At 37.7% G+C, this 19,575-nt stretch overlaps 1 protein-coding gene across 1 annotated transcript; it reads right to left on the bottom strand.

Annotated features, from left to right (window-relative positions):
* Positions 1-4: 4 nt before the first annotated feature.
* nlk1 (nemo-like kinase, type 1) lies at positions 5-19,215 on the bottom strand. Its single transcript, XM_023295234.3, has 12 exons — positions 18,883-19,215; positions 17,834-18,252; positions 13,889-14,018; positions 13,749-13,804; positions 13,405-13,511; positions 10,879-10,964; positions 10,589-10,798; positions 9,597-9,698; positions 8,466-8,552; positions 6,819-7,017; positions 6,602-6,695; positions 5-4,784 (listed from the first exon to the last, which is right to left on the bottom strand). Exons 2-12 carry the CDS (start codon positions 18,139-18,141, stop codon positions 4,736-4,738), a joined length of 1,428 nt encoding a protein of 475 aa, XP_023151002.1. The 5' UTR covers positions 18,142-18,252; positions 18,883-19,215; the 3' UTR covers positions 5-4,735.
* Between the last annotated feature and the right edge of the window lie 360 nt (positions 19,216-19,575).

Here is a 19,575-nt window from a genome sequence, read left to right as displayed (position 1 = left end):
GGAGGAATATTATCCAGTGTCCATTTATTTATTTATTTGTCATTCACTACTTTAACTCTAAACATTTTTTTAAGAAATTCAAGTATTTGTTGGGAACACAAGTCAAAAAGAAAAAAAATTAAAACAAGAAATAAAACACAAAAAAACCCCAAAACTTTTTGCTAAAACAAAGACAGAAAACATCAGTTTAAAACATCATATTTAGAATAATTAACACATCAAGTTTCTTTCTGTAGAAGTCTAACTCTCTGCTCCTGAACGCAGCACGGCGGCTGATCTGAGAGCGGAGATCGGAGGAAAAAGACCAAACTCAGGTCGTCTAGTTGAAGCTAACCTGGAAGGATCCACTAAACACAACGACAGGAAAGGAGGACGAGTCGGAGGAAGAACTCTGCGTCAGCTGCTCCCTAAAACCCAAACCTCAGCCTCAAATCGCTCATTTCTGCACCAAATTCATGCATTTTTAGCTAATTTAGCACCTAATTTTATGCAGATTAATGTGTTGTTGCAAACTAAGCGTACATTTACAGCTTTCAGTGTCACTGTCAACTGGATGTTTGTGGGATTAGGGGCAAAATAAATGTTTTTTCAAGCAACATCGTCTTGTAAAAATGTCATTTATGTGCCACTAATGTGCAACAGGAAACATGTTCTGAAGACAAATTATCTTTAAAGATGGGAAATATTCAGGAAGCTGCTGACAACATTTCAGTGTAAATCCTGGTTTAGTTTTAGTCCGATTAACCTGCTGGACGTGATTTGTTTTCAGTCTGAAGGGTTTGGAAGCAGAGTGGTCTGACCCACTTTCTGTAGATTTTGAGAAAAATAGGTTTAAAGATTTGTGTTATGAAGAATGGTTTAACTCTCACTGTAACGCTGTGTTTGGGTTGTAGGTTGGCCACTAAAATCTAGACCGTAAGATATGAAAGAAATGACATAAAACTCAGATTTTTTTGTAGGTTAGACCATTCTGCTTCCAAAACCCTCAATTAAAACACAATTTAATTTGGAATCTGTATCCTGTAAACACAAAATAAAAGGTTTAACTGGTGGATTAGTTGGTCAAAATGCTCAACAGCAGCTTTCCAATTTCACATTTTTAGTTTTAAACTGATTCAATCCAAATTACTTAATGTTTACTCCAAACCAACATCAATGAATTCCTCTGCATTTTCTTTAAACAGTCCAGACAAAAAGTCCAGTTTAAGCTTTTCCTGCTAAAGACAATAAAACCTCTGAAAGCTGGTGCTGCTGAATGGAAAAAGTCTTCAAACAAGCTGATTTATGTCGAAACGTTCCAATTCAAAATCTTTTAAGAAAACGTGACTTTCACGACTCAATTATTGACAAAAATAGAACTATTCTCAGTTTCTTTTCCAATAAACGTTGGTGCTGTTTTGGACTGAGCATCTTTGGTTTGATTTATTCCAAAAATGAAATAAATAAATGCAGAAAATTAGGATTATTTATGAACCTCTGGATGGAATTTTAATCAGACAGAACTGAAACTGAATTTTTGAGGCTTTTAAAAACTGAATTTGTTCAGAAAAGTTAGAATTTTCCTCACAAGTTTGTGTCATTTTGTAACTGAAACTATTCAGAATCCTGATTTTAAAGTTGTTTGTCCTGTTTATGAATCGTTTTTTTACTTTTAATGTTTCATTTGTTATTATTTCTTTGGAAAACTTAAGTGCGACAAACAGTTTACATTTTTTGCAGAAAATATCAGGTAATGTTTAGTATATTATGAGGAAATTTCACATATTTTACACAGAAAATGTTTCAAAGAGAGAGAGTCAGAGTCCAAAATTTACCAGAAACACCAAAAGTCAGCATTTCAGGAGGAGAAACTTAAATATAAACACAGATGAGCAGCACATAAATGTCATTTTTACGAGATTTAAAATAACAAAAAATGAATGCAATCATTTTTTAAGGTCCTAATTCACGTCTTGAGCACTTGCAAAGCAGAAAAATGAAGACAAACGTCACTCAACAATCACGTTTCAGAGCAAAAATATGAAGCTTATTGGGTGAAAATCACTGAGTTTCAAATACATGAATTTAATGCAAAGGAGCAGATTTGAGGAACAAGCAGCCGTTTTGAAACGCTGCTGCTTTAAACCACCAGAAGGCTTTAATATTTTCAGGGAACAGTTGTCAAAACGCCTCCGAACTCCATAAAAAGTCTAATTCACAACAGAAGAACAGAAAAATAAAGAACAGAACTCCTAATAAAATCACTTCCTAAGATGAATTAAATAAAAGGAGCACAAAATGTACGTTTTTTTGTCGACAACCATTGCACAGCATTCAAACCCTAATGCTTCTCCACGGGGAATAAATATACACATGCAGATATACAAGTCGCCTCGGTGTTGCCACGGAGACCAGCTGAGGTTTCAGGTTCCCAAAAAAGCTCCGACGAGGATGCTCGGGAGCCGCCGACAAATTCTCCCAAGAAACGTGAACCGGGAGCCGAAGGTTCCTCCAGAGAGTCACAGAAAACAAACACACTGATCCGGACTGAAGAGTTCCTGAGGTTCGGAAAGGGTCGAAAAAAGGGGCCAAACGTCTGAAACTGAAGGAGCCAATGAGGAACGATTAATCGATTAAACTGATCGCCAGCTGGTCTGATAATTGGATCAGTTTGAGTCATTTTTTAGGTAAAAACCATCTAAATTCTGTGATTTCAGCTTCTTAAATGTAATTTTTTTTCATTTTATTTCTTCCTCTGCGACAGTAAACTGAAGATCTTTGGACATTTGGGGACATTTTTCACCATATTTTGATCAAAAACTACTTGATTATTCAACAGTGCTAAAATGAACCTTCACCAAAAAAAGCGCTCGGATTTAAACCCAGACAGAGAATGAATCCAGATTTTTAGCTCCGATTTGGTCGCCTCCAGCAGATTTTTTTTTCATGAAACGAAACCTTTTAGGGAAAAACAGTCAATAACCTTGATCAAACCAAACTCCATTCATAAAATCTCCAATTTAGATTTTTAGCCCCAATATCCAGCAGATTTTACAATCAGGATCAATTTCTGTCTCATGGGTTGTTATGCGACGTTCAGTTGGAGTTTTTTTTTTTTGTTGTTTTTGAGGGAAAGAATGAACCAACAACCTGCAACAATTAATAAATTAATCGCCAAGCGGTTTGATAATCAGGTCAGTTTGAGTACATTTTTAGGAAAAACAACAAATTCTGTGATTGCATCTTCTTAAACTTGGAACATTTTCTGGTTTCTTTCCTCCTCTATGACAGTAAAGTGAAGATCTTTGGGATTTGAGGAAACTATTTTCATCATTTTCTGATACCTTAGAAACAAACAGCTGATGGATGAATAATTTGGCGATACAAATAATCATTATTTTCAGCTTTCATTAAATGCTGCATTAACTGTTTACAGCTTTCAGAGCAATGAGCAAAAATTTATTTTAAAACTTAAACTTCTGGAGGTTGTGAAGCTGCTGATGTTTGATCCACCAATACATATTACTCATCAGTACTTTAAGTGTTGAGTGGTTCACAACCTCCAGATGTTGGAAACGTGGCGGCAGAACAGATTCAAAAAATAGTTAAGTATATAAACTGATTTTACAAATGAGGCTGAGATGTTCAGATGGTAGAAGCTCTGATCAGGATGGTTTGTGGGTAAAATAGTTTCCAGAATCTCCTCAGAACTTAATTTAGACTCTGGTTCCTGCAGCTTTAAGTCCTGGTAGCTTTTGGTAAATGGAGTTTCCTGTAACGTTTGTTGGAAAAAAGCAGCTTCTGGAGCGTCCTCATCACAGTCCAGAGTTCAAACAGAAGCAGCAGCATTTCATCCTTCTTGCTGTGATTCAGAGCCGAGGAGCGAGGTAACGGGAGGAATGACGTCAGAGACAGTTCGTAGATATGCACATTTCAACCCTCCAGTTTCTGTTTCTTCTTCGGGAGTTTGAGGTAAAAGAGACACAAAAGGTGGAGACACTCGCTCTTCAACAGACACACAATAAATTAAGAGATTTAAAAAGAAAAAAAGAAAAAAAAAAAACACGTCGTCGCTGCTTCCTGGAGGAAAATGAAAACACTTCTGAGGCGAGTTCGAAGGAAAGAAGAAGAAGCCGCCAAACAGTTTTGGCATATTTCTAAGAGCAGAAACATTTTTTTTTCTAAAACACTGACAGTAGAAACGGGATGAATTCCTGATTAATCCGTTAATGGAGAAAACAAACTGTACACGCAGAAACTCCTGGAAAACCTGCTACATCTGCTAAATTGCATTAATGTCGCCGTGTGGAGCGACTAAAAACACAGTGAGTGATGTGTTCAAATGTCAAAAAAAAAAAAGGGAGGAAACCTTGGCGGCGTTTGGCGTTAAAAGGTGGTGGTTTTGGCGGCGATGACGTCCTGCTGAGTGTCAAACTGAAGCGCGTCGCACCGAGCTGGAATGACTTCAAAAACCAACTAAATCTACCAAACAGTTAAAACCATCAGGAAAGTCTCTACAAACGGTCCGTTTCCTCCTCGAGCACTTCAGCAGCATTTTTTTGTGGTTTTTTAAAATGTAAATCAGCACCGAAAATGGCCTCGAGCATCGGTGGGGTTCGGGTCGAGGAAAGTTATTTTTGTGGGATGGGAGGAGGGGATATTTTTTCACGAAAACAAAAACAGAGAGAAGACCCAAACTCTTCGGCATTTTTCTGACGCTGCGGCCGATTTAAATCCTTCGTCGAGCTGCTGTCGTTCATCTCTCCTCCTTCCTGGACACTTTAGACGAGTGCCAAGCAGTCGACCTGAGGAGGAAACGTGCAGAATAAAGGTTCAAATCAAAGCTTTCTGTAGAGTTTAGGCTGAATTTTGAACATCTAATGTCAAAACACGTACAATGGAAAACCAGCTGAAACACTGTGGCTTCATTTATTCACTGTTAAATAAAGTTTTCACAGCAAAAAACTGCAATCAATAAATGTATACAAAACGTTTTTATTCTGACAGACTTTTGGTTGACCTGTGACTGTTGTATTTTTATTTATTGCACTTTATTCAGCTGCTGCTCCCCTGTTTTAACAGTTTAATACTTTTAGCATGATTGTTTTTGTTTTTATCCTTGTTTTATTTCTGTTGTAAAGCACCTTGTGATTTTATATCTGCGAAAGGTGCTGCATAAATAAATTTTATTTACTTAAAAATGCAGCTTTTAATTGAAAGAAAACTAAAAACAAAATGATAAAATCTAATTGGTATCAACCAGTAATATGGTTTTTACATCGTTTTTCAAAATAAGAGCTCTTAATGACGTCATTTTGAGTTTTGCTTGTTTTCTGAACTTCACCTTCAACATTTGCGTCATTTTTTTCCTGTAAAATAAACTCAATAAAGCAGCGACACATTTGTGTACAGTCAAAAAAAACAACAATTTTGTGCAGCTTCAGCTCTGATCGTTTTTAGTCGAGACGCTACAGTTGAAGAAAAAAACCCTTAAAAATTAAAGCAAGAGTTTCACAAAACTATTACAATTCTCAAATATCAGTAACAACAAACATGAACAGAAATAAAGATGTTTAGGCGGAAAAAAGGAGTGATTTAATGTTAATGTTTTAATGTTAAAGGTGGAAAATAGAACATATTTAACATTTGTGCTTTTCAGTTTCAGCTTTTTCTCATATTTGACAGTAAATTAAAAGTCTGCTGCTAATTTATTTCACTTTGATAAATCGGAATTATTATCATTGGAAATCGAGAAACGACAGATTTTAGTGGGCTTTTCAGACATTTTTATTATTTTTACATTTAAAAATCAGCTGTTTGACTCCTGAATGACAATTATTTTTATCATCGGTGTCTATAAAGCAGCAACATAAATATATTTGTGTACAGTGGAAACAAAAACATCTGGAGCTTCATACAATAATGAAAACAGAGGTACAAAAACATAAAGTATCTAGACTATTTAGACAGAAAGAGAAGTGATTTAATGTTGATGTTTTATAGTTTAAAGGCAGGAAAGAGAAAATATTTAATATCTATGTTGCATAAATGTCTTCTGATTATGTCTTTCACTTTGACAGATCAGAAAATATAAAGTTTTTGAATTAAACAAAAAAACAATTCATTAGGAATTTACATGTTTTTTTTTTAGAGAATTATTGTAAATCAAGAAAGAACGGATGTTAACGGACATTTTGGACATTTTTCATTATTTTCACATTTAAAATCAGCTGTTTGGTGTCAGACAAATCAAAAATCTGCTCGTTTTCTGAATGGCAGTTGTTGCAACATACAAGTATTTGTGTACAGTAGAAAAAAAACAACCTTGTGCAGCAAGGTTAGTTAAGACAGAATAATGTTGTTAAAAAACACCTTCAAAACCAAAACCAGTAAAAACAGACTGGTGCTCAAGAGGAAGACCACCTAATTAAAAGGAACTTTTAATGTTGATGTTTTACATGTTAAAGGCAGGAAATAGAAAATATTAAAGATTTAGTTGCTCAGTTTCAGCATTTTCTCCTATTTGACAATAATTTTAATGCCTGCTGCTTATGTCCTTCACTTTATCCGATCTAGAGTCTCATAAATGCATTTATAAGATAAATCCTGAATGAACGGTCACCTGATGAAGGTCTTGAAGGCAGCACTCTGAGGGTTGATGCACAGCGGCACTCGTTTTCCCTGCTGGTGCTCCGTGATGAAGCGATGGATCAACTCTGGTTTAAAGAAAAGAACATCAGCCGTCACATAAACAACAAACGGAGATGAGAATCTACTAATCAGGCCTCATCACCGTTCAGCCCTTAAACATGGAATCTAATCGAGGTTTTAGTCCGTACCTTTTCCCTGCCACACAGACAGCAGACTGTTCTCGTAGCTGTGGCTGAACGGACGCTCGGCCACCGGCTCGAAGTCTCGGGTGTAAACTCGTCCGCTGGGAACCGAGTAGCAGCACTGACACATGCAGGTGTGATAACGGAGACGACCTTCGTCCAGGTAGGGGTGGGACAGGGCGTCGCTGCCGGAGATCCTTTTAGCCTGGAGGCCAGAAGAAGAAGACACACTGAATAACTGCAGAATAAACTGTTTCAGCAGGCTGACACTTCCTGCTACACCGTAAACATTCAAGTAACGTTTGAGGAACACGACCAAGACTTCAAAGTGTCGAATCGGCCTCCAGATTCTGGCTACGGTCCAGGTTCGACACGTCCAGATTTTCTTTGTTAGTCGACTCAACAAAATCCAAACCTCCAATCAGAGCTAACATAAAAATTGATGTGTCATGTAACTCTACCTCGGCAGTAAATGGACCAATCACGTTACCATGGTGATTTAGCTACGCAGCATCACTTACCATGGTGATCTAGCTGTGCAGCATCAGTTGCCATGGTGACCTAGCTACGCAACATCAGTTGTCATGGTGATCTAGCACTGCAGCATCAGTTACCATGGTGATCTAGCTACGCAGCATCAGTTACCATGGTGATCTAGCTACGCAGCATCAGTTGTCATAGTGATCTAGTTATGCAGCATCAGTTACCATGGTGATCTAGTTATGCAGCATCAGTTATCATGGTGATCTAGCTGTGCAGCATTAGTTGCCATGGTGATCTAGCAGTGCAGCATCAGTTACCACGGTGATCTAGCACTGCAGCATCAGTTACCATGGTGATCTAGTTATGCAGCATCAGTTATCATGGTGATCTAGCTGTGCAGAATTAGTTGCCATGTTGATCTAGCAGTGCAGCATCAGTTGCCATGGTGATCTAGCAGTGCAGCATCAGTTACCATGGTGATCTAGCAGTGCAGCATCAGTTGCCACGGTGATCTAGCAGTGCAGCATCAGTTACCATGGTGATCTAGCAGCGCAGCATCAGTTACCATGGTGTCCTAGCTGTGCAGCATCAGTTACCATGGTGATCTAGCAGTGCAGCATCAGTTGCCATGGTGATCTAGCAGTGCAGCATCAGTTACCATGGTGATCTAGCAGTGCAGCATCAGTTACCATGGTGTCCTAGCTGTGCAGCATCAGTTACCATGGTGTCCTAGCTGTGCAGCATCAGTCACCACGGTGATCAAGCAGTGCAGCAATCAGTTACCGTGGTGATCTAGCTGTGCAGCATCGGTTACCACGGTGATCTAGCTGTGCAGCATCAGTTACCATGGTGATCTAGTATGTTCAAACTCAAGATAGTGACATTAGCAGGTGCTAATGCGTTAATCTTGCAAACATTTTGATGCCTGATACCAGCAGATGGTTTTGACGGTGTGTAACATAAAATACACAACGTTTTTACCGTACAACAACAAATAAAATACATCACAAGCAGCTGCACAATAAGAAACTAAAAATAAATGCAATAACAATAAATGTGTGAGATAAAAAGTGGGGAAACATTACTGAGAACTATTGTCCCTCAGACATCAAGCAGCAGAACTGTGTCAGTCTGTGTCGTCGGTCTTCATTGGTCTGTTGTGTTACTTACCGGATCAAAGACGAGCATCCTACAGAGCAGGTGAACAGCTTCATGTGTGGCTCCATCAGACAACATGTAGAGAACCGACAGCGACGGCTGAGAACCAAACAAACACCATCAGAACCAGAACTTCTGCTGACCTCAGCTACAGAAATAGACTAGAAAATATTCACTGATGAACAGAACGGGACTAAAACTAGAATTATGGCAAAATATTTGACATTTTTGGTCAAGAAATAAAAAAAACAAAACATATCAATCAAGCTTCTTAATTTATAATTTAGGTCTGTTGATAACTTTCACAACAGATGACTGTATTTTTCACAGAACTACTTTCATAGCCTGGTTAGCGACAGGTTAAGAATTGTTATTTTTATAAATGATGATATTTAGTTTAAAATGTTTTAAATAATTTTAAAGCAGCCTCATTAATTCTGGCCTTGGAGTATGACCATTATTTGTTTAACTTTTTATCATTTATTTGTGCATATTTGTTTTCTTTTTCATTTTCTTTCATATTAAATGATACCAGTTTTTGTGCTGGTTTCATTATTAACTATTATTAGTGTCATTTTATGTGTCTATGTGCTATTGTTCTTATAATTTCTTTTGACAGCAGTATTATTAACATACTATTATTTTGCTATGATTATTTATTTTTTATTTTATTTTGTCTCATTGATTTTCCATAATATATACTTAATGCCCAATTATGGTAATTATTATTTCACACGTTATTTTCCACAATGTTTGATTTTATTGTAATTAGTACTATTCCATTTTTATTAGGTTCATTCATTTTAATTTCTCTCACTAGATTTCCACTATTTTCTGTTCTGCATACTAATATTTATGCATGTATTTGGGTCTCAGCTTGTCAATCATCTGTAACCCGTATGAAAAGTGATCTAATTGATTTGACTGTCCGACTGACAGACTTATTGATTGCTTAATTGATTGACTGATAAGTCATTAGTTAGGAAAAAAGAGAATAATCAAGACAACGCGTGTTTCAGTGTGACGTGTCTGCTGTTGTTTCCAATAGAAACTTTGGTGGAAAATAAACTAAAAACGGGTCTAAACATCTTCTTTCTTCCTTTGTTTTCATGTTTCAGAGCAGACTGCAGCTTCACATCTTACCGGTTTGTGAGGTCCTCTCAGGATATGAGCTCGAGCTCCTTCACAGGCCGAAGCCAGAGCCGACAGAGGAGGCGTCCCGAGCAGATCTGTGATCAGATCCAGCTGCAGCACAGACCAAGAACATGTTAATCACACACAATAACCTGGAGAACAATGCACACATGTCAAAGTAATTCTTATTGGTTCACAACAGTGTCCACAACATGGATATTAATGCAAAAAACTGTCAAATACCTGGAATTAATGTATAAAAGTGTTTAAAAAAAAAAAAAAAAAAAAGAATATTAACACATAAAGGTGCCAATAACCTGCATATTAACGCAACAAAGTGTCAATAACCTGGATATTTACATATGAAAGTGTCAAAAAATGTCATATTGTCACATAAACATGTCAACAACATGGATATCAACAGCCACATTTTACTCATTATTTTTTAGTGAAAATTCAGTGCATATAAACCAGTGTATTATAAATCTTTTCTCGTCTATACATGTACAAAATCTGTGCTACATCACTATTATACTACTATTTTCTACTCAATATCAGTGTTTTCATGAATAAAATTACCCTCTCAGATATAGTTATTTGGCACCAACAGATGAATTTGTGCAAAATCTTTATTTCTACATATAGAAAAACCTGTAAAATATCAACAGCACTGTGTTGTTTTTCTATTCTTTACTGACGTCCTACATCTTTGCTGCTATAACACTATGAATTCCTCCACTGTGGGATTAATAAAGGATTAACTAATCTTTAATGAGAAAGACAACATTCCAGTTGGACTTCCAGAACACATTGAACGATGTTTGTTAGTGGAAAAACTCCACAGGGAAGCTTTTAATTTGAAAATCATACGCCAAAATGGCATGTACTTTATCACTGAATCCTAAATAAATCTATCCTGGTTCTGAACCGTTATGTAACTTCTTTCTGCAGCTGTCTGAGGTAAAAATCTGAACCAGTGGGTCCAGATGTTAGCTGGTCACCTGCTGGATGGGGCTCTGAGCCTGGAAGAGGATTCGTCGTCCCAGCAGCTCGGCGAAGATGCAGCCCACTGACCAGACGTCGATGGCCGACCCGTAGTGTCGGCAGCCCATCAGAACCTCCGGAGCTCTGTAGTACTGAGTCACCACCTCCTGGGTCATGTGACGCGACGGGTCGGGCTCCTCCACACGGGCCAGACCGAAGTCACAGATCTGTACAGGAGTGAACAGGATGATCACAGCTCTGAAACGTACTGGAGGGTGAAGGTTTCCAGCCAGCAGGTGATTCTTACCTTCAGCAGACAGTTGCTGTTGACCAGCAGGTTTCCAGGTTTAATGTCTCTGTGCAGAATCCCAGCAGAGTGAAGATACTTCAAACCTGGAACAGAGAACAGCATCAGACCTCCTACACTCCGACAAACACCTGAAGGTCGCGTTTCTACAAAGTCTCTGTTAGAACAACTCAAGTTCCTCCAACATCCTCAGAATCATCTGGTTCTTCATCTACAGTAACTTTATTAATGATCAGTGTTCTACCTTCTTATTATGAATACTTTCAGAGTTCCAGGTTCTTCAAGTACATAGAGGTGGGTCCAGATTTATCACTTTTTAATGGACTTTTTCCATTATTTCTGAGCCTCAGAACTTCATCGGTACAGCAGAAAGATTCATGACATTTAGGATGAAAGACACATCTGACTTCTGATAAAAACTGACACCAGATCAGTTTTATATCCATCCAGGTGTCATAGTCTAAACACTCAATCTGGCTTATGTTCATTGTCTACATAACCAACTTTGAGCATCAGTATTATGGGATGAATCAGAGTTTGAACAGTAAAACTGCAGCAGCATTAATATCACGATGCGTTTTTGTTTGGCCAAAATTACAAAAATTGTCAAAAATGTGTCAATTTCTCCAAAATGAGCCAGGATTTATCCAAAATGTCTCATAATTGGGCCAAAATTACACAAAATAGTCAGAAATGTACAAATTGAGGCCAAAACATTTGTCTAAAATGAGAAAAAGGTCAGACATTAACCTGCTGCAATTTTACTGTTAATACGATGATACAACCCATAAAATTGATGCTCAAAGATGGTTTTAGAGAGAATGAACAGAAACCAGATTTATTCTTTAGACTGTGACACCTGGATGGACAGAAAACCAGATTTATTCTTTAGACTGTGACACCTGGATGGACAGAAAACCGATATTTGCTTTTGTCATTTGTCTCTTCTGTTGTCGTTTTGTCTCATTTTCAAACAGAAACCAGATTCAGTGTTTACACTGTGGCACCTGGATGGAAGTAAAACTGATTTCCTCCTCCTGTAAATGTCATCTTTTGTTGACACTGATCAGTTTGGAAGATGTGCACATTAACAGTCTGTTTTGGACATTAGTCCGTGTCTAAAGAACTGCCAGCTTGTAGACATTCAGTATTATTCTGTCAATCAGTGGGCCGACCTCAGAAGCACCAAAATATATATTGTGTAAATGTGTTTTTTTCATAACACCTTTGAGCTACAGCTCCCTGCATCGGAGAAGAACTTTCTGTTTTGAGATGAGACACGAATCAGTCTTAAAAATAACAACATTCCTGAACCTGTTGTCCTCCACATCAACGTTTCTCTGAGGTTTACAAAGACTTTGGCATCAGGTGCTCTGCAGTAAGAAGGAGTTGCCTGGACACTGTTTAAAACTGAAACAGTTTAAATTTGAGCTTCTTAAATGCGAATATTTTCTGGTTTCTCTCCATCTCTATGACAGTAAACTGAAGATCTTTGGACTAAACAAAGGTGTTGATTATTTCCTGGATGAACTGATGGGATGATTGGTCTCTAAAATGTCAGAAAACTGTGAAAAATGTTTCCTAAAGTCCAAAAATATCATCACAATGAACTTAAACATGGATTGATTTACAGTAAATGAGCAAAGACAAGAAGACAATCAAGGTAATGAGTAATCAATTTATCTTCTTGGGTGTTAAAATTCAAGAAAAATAGTGAAAAATTGCCCTTTCAAAACAAAAAAAAAAACCCAGATGGGTTGCGTGTAAATCCATTTTTTTATCAGTAAAATAACAGTAAATAGTATTAAATTACAATGAATAAAACACAGTTAAAAACCTATACATTTTTCAAGAAATAAGTTATTGAACAGACAATATTATATAATTTCTGGTACAAAATCACTGCATTCAAATCAGGGCAGCAACTAATGATTATTTTCCTGGATTAATCGATCAAGTGTTTGTCTCTAAAATGTCAGAAAATGGTGAAAAATGGAAATCAGTGTTTCCTAAAAATCTCTTGTTTTCAATCAAAAGCTAAAGTTTGGAGCATAGTGGATGAAGAAATACAGCCTTTTATTCTGGTATTTACTAAAAAATATCTTAAAAATGTCACATAGCCTGAAGGTATTTTGTCTGTATTATTTTTATAATATTAACATCTTCTTTAACATTTTCATTCATCATTAATTTCTCCAAATAATGTTTTAAATCAAAATATTTTTCCTCAAATGTCTTGTTTTGTCGAAAGATCTTCAGTTTACTGTCAGAGAGTAGGAAAGAAACCAAGAAAATATTCACATTTTAACTCTGCTAACAGAGAATTTAATTTTAAAAAATTATCAAGCTGATTAATGACTTGTCAAAAACGTTGGTGAATAATTTAAGAGCCGACAACCAACTGACTGAACAGCGCAGCTCCAGATGGTTGACTGGACTGCGTCGGACATTTTCACCGACAGCAACGTAAAGAATCTTTGTAAATCTCCCAGAAAAGTAAAAGAAATCCTGTTCTGAGCGGCTCACCTCTGAGGATCTGGTAGAGGAAGACCTTGATGTGGTCGGTGGTTAGAGGCTGAGGAGACACGATCACTTTGTGGAGGTCGCTCTGCATCAGCTCCGTGATCACGTATCTGCAGGGCGGCTTTCTGTCAAGGAAAACAAACCCACTGACCTCCGCCTACGACAACACGAAGCAGTTTCAGCCAACGACGAGTTCAGAAACACGAAGAAAAAAAAGAACAGGAGCTTTAACCGCGAGTGTCCGGCCTGCAGCGAGGAGCTGGATTTAGACCTGCAGCTAAATTAAGTGAATTAAAAGAGGACAGTTAATGAGCAGAAAGTGGGACAGAAGGTGTGATGAAGGATACATCTCCTCGAAGCAGTCGATCTGTGGAGGCTGCAGGATGTCCAGAGCCGACAGAACCTGAACGGAAACGGAAAAACTCAGCATTTAGTCCCTTTTGTGCATCCAAATGTAACAACAAAGCAGCTGTTGTGGGATCTTTACATTGTCGTGTTTGAAGAAGCACAGCATCCTCAGCTCTCTGAAGACCCTCTTACAGGACACCAGGTTCTGAAAGACGTTCGGCATCTTCTTCAGAGCCACCTTCCGCCCGTCGCGAGGATCAGTCACCGACCTGAAACAAACAAACAAACAAAAAAAAACAGTCCGGTTACAGACAGTAAATCATGGAAACAAGCTAAAAACTCTGCTGTAGTTTGAAATACTGAACGATCAGCTGCAGAAACGAAAAAATAAATTATGAATTCACTTTGTTTGTACTTCTTCTGCAGCTCAACAATGACAGGAAAAACCGGGAGATATTTCAGTGATAAAAAGGCCAAATAAAGTTATTTAATAATAATTATCAAAGTGCTAATCCCTTATCATCTTGGTATTAACAAGACATAAATCTGGGTAAAGTCACAGTTACATTTGTGCTATTAAAGGATCAAAAACAAGAAGATAACAACACATTAACTATTTGGTAGCAAAACAGTAATATTTTGATTTAAAATGTCAATATTAACGTGGTATAACAGTGTTAAAGAAGGTATTAATATAATAAAAATAATACAGACAGAATGGCTTCAGGCTACGTGCCCATTTTAAGATATTATTTAGTAAATACCAGAATAAAAAGCTGAATTTCTTCATCCTTTACGCTCCAAACTTATAAATAGTAATAATAAATAAAAACAGTCGAAATTCTGTGATTCAAGCTTCTTAAACGTGAATATTTTCTTGGTTTCTTTCCTCTGTGACAGTAAAGTGAATATCTTTGGAAAAAACAAGACATCTGAGTAAAAATATTTTGATTTAAAACACCAACATGAAGACATTAACAAGGCATAAAACTGTTAAAGAAGATTTTAATATTGTAAAAATAGTACTTACAGAAAACTTTCAGGCTACATGACCATTTTAAGATATTAAATTTAGTAAATACTAGAATAAAAAGTGGAATTTCTTCATCTTCTACTCTGCAAACTCCACCTTTTGATTTACAGTAATAACGTAAAAGTCAGATTTTTAATTAAAACTGAAACAATCAGTCAACTATTAAATTATTCATCAACTATTTTGATAATTAAATTAAATCAGTTTGAGCATTAGTTCTAGTGAAACGGTCTAAATTCTGTGATTCAAGCTTCTCACGTGAATATTTTCTGCTTTCTAAACTAAAGATCTTTGGACAAAACAAGAGATTTTATGGAAACATTGAACCACATTTTCACAATTTTCTGATACTGTAGAGACCAAACAACAACTAATAAATCCAGAAAACAATCATTAGTTGCAGCTCTGATTTTAATGCAGTGATTATTTACTGGGAAACATTATCTGTGCATCAACTCATTCATACTAAAAAGGAGGCTGCAACTATAAACCAGGGCTGGAAAAAGCAGAGTTACTATAATTTTATTATTAAAAGGTGTTTCAAGCAAAAAAATTTAAACATTGGCTGGTTGAAAATGGTCGAAAAATGATTTAAGGTGAAAATTTACAGCTTGCGTTTATCGTAAACAATAAAAAAAAAAAAACCCCAATGTCACTTTCTGTCTTCAAAAATGTACTTTTCTCACTGTTTTCTGGCATTTAAAACAACAGAAGATGCATCAATTACTCATTAAATTCAGTGTTTTCATGTTTTATCCCATTAACTACAAATTAACCCATGTTTAGGTGTTTGAACATTGTTAATTGTGAGCACAAAATCACTTTTTTAGATATTTCCACTTTATCCGGATTAAAAATTACCTTGTGATTGCTTTTATTTATGGTCTAGTTAGAATATAGTTGTAAGGAAAAAGCGCTGGACGATGTGAGATGCAGACCCCAAAAACCATGATTAAAACACAGCTTTTTTCACATTTTCTGACATTTTATACATCCATCAGTTAACCATTAATTGTTTTAGCCCATTTACTACAAATAATGTACATTTCATAGGTGGGAACCATCTTAGAACACATGTCCAATGTTTGATTATTGTTAAATAAATCAGTTAATCAGCTGGTCTCTGCTGAAGCCTGATATCTTCGTCAAACATTTGATTTATCTACACAGAGGTCAAAAGACATTTAAAGTCCAACTTACTGCATTTAATGATTATTTACCATTGCTGAATTATCTACTGATTACTTTCTGTGTTAATCAATCAGTTCTTTGGGCAATAAAATGTCAAAAAATGTTGAAAAGAATCGATCAGTGTTTCCCACCACACCGAGATATTCAGTTTACTGCCCTAGAGCAAAGATTTATTCCGATTAAAGAAGATTTCTTGTCTTAAATTTTTCTGAAACTGATAAATCGATGACGTAAGTAGCTGAGTAAAATCAATCACTGCAGCTGTAGATTAACCAACTGAACAAAACACGTCATTTTAAAGACGTCACCTTTGATTAAAAGACGCTGTGACGGACATTTTCACCGTCATGTGACTGTTTTAAAATCAATTAACTGCCACTGAAAGTAAATGTTAGTCGTTGCCCTACAGAAAGTCAACAATATACATTTCATAATAGTTTCTCTTGAATTAATGTTAAAATCACAGATCACAAAACAAGCTAGGAGTCCAATGAGGTGAATGAGGCTGCAATTAATTATATTTACTGTCAATTAATGTGTTCATTATTTTCTGGAATAATTAATGAGCTGTTTGGTCCAACAAAGAACAGATATTCAGTTTACCGTCGTAGAGGAGAAACCAGACAATATTCACATTTAGGAAAGTGAAATCACAGTATCTGAACTTTTTCCTTTAAAAAAAAAATAATCAAACATACTCACTTTTCAAAATATTTTGTTTGTGATTAATTAAATAGATGACAACTACTGGATTAAGGGTTGATGATGAGCAGATGTCATTTCTAAACACAAGTTGGCGACTTGAAAGGCTCCAACTAATGTATTTTCATTGTCTGTAGTTGTTTGCTCTAATAAATGTCAAAGTGAACTGTTAAAAATGTCAATTACTGGTTATAACCACAAAGATATTCAGCTTACTGTTATTAAAGAGGAAACAAGAAAATACTCACATTTAGGAAGCTGAAATCACAGAATTTTAACTTCTCTTTAAAAAAATGACTCAAACATGCTGACTTGTCAAAATATTTTGTGATTAATTAAATAGTTGACAACTACTGGATTAATCACTGCTGTTCTACTGAAAAGCACAAGCTGGTGACTGTAAATTAAGGCTCCAAGTAACGTATTTTCATTGTCTGTAGCTGTTCGCTCTGAAAAATGCTTTAAAAATGGCTTAAAAATGTCAATCAGTGTCTCCCAAACATGAAAAATGTTTTCTCCAAAGATATTCAGATTACTGTCATTAAGGAGGAAAGAAAACAGAATTTTTTTCACATTTAAGGAGCTGCAATCTCAGGATCGAGATGTTTTCCTCCTAAAAATTAATCAAACCAACTTTGGTAAATAATCTAATATTTGACAACTAATCAATGGATTCTTGCAGTTCTACTAAACAGCACAAGCTGGTGTCTTTAAATTAAGGCTGCAACTAACTTATTTTAATTGTATGTAACTATTCATTCAAAAATGTGTTAGAAATGTCAATTGTATCTCTCAAAGATGAAAAAATGTCGTTTTGTCCAAAGATGTTCAGATTACTGTCATTAAGGAGGAGAGAAAAAAATAATTATTTTTCACATTTAAGGAGCTGCCATCTCAGTATTGAGAGGTCTTTCTCTTAAAAATTAATCAAACCAACTAATCAATTGTCCAAAAAGTTGGGAAATAATCTAATATTTGACAACTAATCGATGAATCGTTGCAGTTCTGTTCACCGGTTGTGTTTTCTGTTACACATGAAGTGATGATTTTTTCTTTAAAAATGTCTCTATAAATTAAAAGCCCGAACCCACAGAACCTCCAGAGGCTCCATGTCAGCGGACCGAGGTGGCTGTTCGGGCCTCGGTCTTGTTTTCTTACCAGACGACTCCAAATGCGCCATAACCGATGGGCCGGTCCGGCTCCATCTCTGCGGGACTCGGCACCTCGCTGGCCGGGTTGCTGTAGGGCTGAGGCACCGCCGCTCCGCCGCCGGCGCTGCCTCCGAGAGCCGTGGGGTGACGGGGGGTCCCGGCCGGGGCGGTGGGTCCGGTCAGGCACGGCGTGGCGCTGAGGCCCGTGGATGGAGCTCCGCAGGAGGAGTTGACACAGAAGTACTTGTGGCCCAGCTCGGAGCCCGGGAACAGATCTCCACACACGGTCTGCCGGCCTGCTCCGTGGAAGGCCATCCTCCGCTCACCGAACCCACGCACGGTCCACTGGATCGGAGCGGCACCAAGACGCTGCTGCTGCTCCCGGCTCGGCTCGGAGCTCCTCACTCTGCTGGACCCATCGGCCTCCTGTGTGAACACGGAGCCCAGAGTTACCGACCCGATGTAAACAAGCCGAGCCGGGATGGAGAGAGGCGCAGCGGCTTGGTCTTTACCCCGCAGCCGGAGCGAGTGTTCGGCAGAAACGTGCACATAAACACATTTACCTTCCGGATCGTGCTGGTTAAAACACAGTTAACTCATCTAAACAGTAGTCTGGATGTGAAACAGCAGCTACTAACTAATTTAACCAGTTTAACCAGCGGGGTTAGTTACCTTTGTTTGTAGCGAGCAGCTCCTACCTGGTTAGTAAAGCTGCTCCAAGCTAACACAATCCGGCTAGCTAACGGCTCAGCTTCAAAATGATAAAAGTGTCTAAAATAACAGTTTAACCGGATGCTTACTACAGCCAGTCAAACTTCAGAGAATATTTCACCAATACCAACACACACATTGGCATTTTGTTTCATTTTTATATGACAAATAAACTAAAAATAAAATAAGCTGCCGTCGGGAAACGAGCTAGCTCCATGCTAACCAGCTGTTCGGGCTAATTAGACGATGTCTGACCCACATAAGCTCCGCTGGTCGGTTAGGTGACCCAGATAATTTAAAAAACGAAGCATCCCGCTTTAAAAGCAATTAAATTGTATTACAAACCTAGCTCGGTTGAAAGTTTGATGGCATGGCACGAAAACAGACGTCAAAACGGGCGAAAAAAAAGCCGAGTTCGGTGCTCGTCGCCCCGGCTGCCGGAGCTAGCCGGATCGTTAGCTAGCTCTCGCCGCAGCTAGCTGCCGTCTGCCCGCTAGCTGTCCATCGCTCCGTGTCACCCAGAACCGGAGAGTCCCGCACGGCCAGGAGGTTCTGCTGGGTTCTGGCAGTGGGCTCATCCAGCGGAGCTTCTCTTTAATCCCAGCCGGACTTGTGGTTGCGTTTTGCAGCCACGGCTAGCTGGTTAGCGGTGGAGGAGGAGCTGCGGAGCCGGGTGGGGGAGGGTTGGAGCTGCTGTAAACAATGTTAACTAGCTGCTGGTCACCATTGAACCAGTGAACCAGATTAACTGGGACTGTCAGCCTGGTCCAGCTCCACACAATCACCACAGGTCTGAACATACAGCTGGAAATGATGTTATTTTACAATGATAATTATCTTAGAATCATAATTAATGATGACCTACTTTAAATTTTTAATTTTAGAGACCAGCAGAAAAAAAATCGTTTATTGTGAATTTAACCACCTGGCTTTGAAGCCTATATTTTAAGGTACACAACAATTTTAATGCTAGCACGCAACAATGAAAATAAAACAGCCTTTTGACAGATTACTGATGCTCATAGATATCACTGATAA

The sequence above is a fragment of the Amphiprion ocellaris genome, chromosome 19 (assembly GCF_022539595.1).
Source record: "Amphiprion ocellaris isolate individual 3 ecotype Okinawa chromosome 19, ASM2253959v1, whole genome shotgun sequence".
In the NCBI taxonomy this organism is placed as follows: Eukaryota; Metazoa; Chordata; class Actinopteri; family Pomacentridae; genus Amphiprion; species Amphiprion ocellaris.
The sequence above is the reverse complement of the archived record's forward strand: the minus strand, read 5'-3'. Positions and strand labels throughout refer to the sequence as shown.